Genomic DNA, 379 nt, shown 5'->3' on the forward strand with positions numbered 1-379 from the left:
AGATTTATCACAAGACGGGATTTCCTCATTTCGTGCCTTCCATTCAGGGGTCATACGGTCCTTCCACAGTGCGCACACGGGGGTGAGACAAGAGAACAGCACAGAGGCAGCTCTACGCAGCGCTGAGCGAGGTGAGCCGAGCCCCGCACGCCGCGCCCGCACAACCCGCCGCTCCCCCCGCTACTCCACGGCCGCTCCCCGCCCGCCGGACCTCACCTGAAGCCCAGGACTCCCGTGCCGGCCATGGCGTAGGACAAGCCGAGGATGCCGCTGCCCATGATCGCGTTCATGAGGTTGAACACGGAGAGGCAGAAGGAGGAGCCGCGCTGCGAGGAGCCCTGCGGGGAGAGCGCGCTCAGCCGAGGTGCCCGCCCGGCTC

General features: G+C 67.0%; 2 protein-coding genes across 2 annotated transcripts in view; one reads left to right on the plus strand and one right to left on the minus strand.

Moving 5' to 3' along the window:
* The window catches only part of SLC38A6 (solute carrier family 38 member 6), a gene marked incomplete at its 5' end in the record, with an annotated part of 37,910 nt that extends 37,545 nt beyond the window's left edge, over positions 1-365 (minus strand). Inside the window, one exon of the mRNA XM_010712060.2 lies at positions 217-365. Within this exon, the coding sequence (XP_010710362.2) occupies positions 217-365 (149 nt within the window). The remainder of the gene's footprint in view (positions 1-216) is intronic.
* Positions 40-379, plus strand: part of TRMT5 (tRNA methyltransferase 5) — a 5,655-nt gene continuing 5,315 nt past the window's right edge. Inside the window, exon 1 of the mRNA XM_010712059.3 lies at positions 40-131. The gene's annotated coding sequence lies outside the window, so the exon portion shown is untranslated. The remainder of the gene's footprint in view (positions 132-379) is intronic.

The sequence above is a fragment of the Meleagris gallopavo genome, chromosome 5 (genome assembly GCF_000146605.3).
Source record: "Meleagris gallopavo isolate NT-WF06-2002-E0010 breed Aviagen turkey brand Nicholas breeding stock chromosome 5, Turkey_5.1, whole genome shotgun sequence".
NCBI classification, from domain to species: domain Eukaryota; kingdom Metazoa; phylum Chordata; class Aves; order Galliformes; family Phasianidae; genus Meleagris; species Meleagris gallopavo.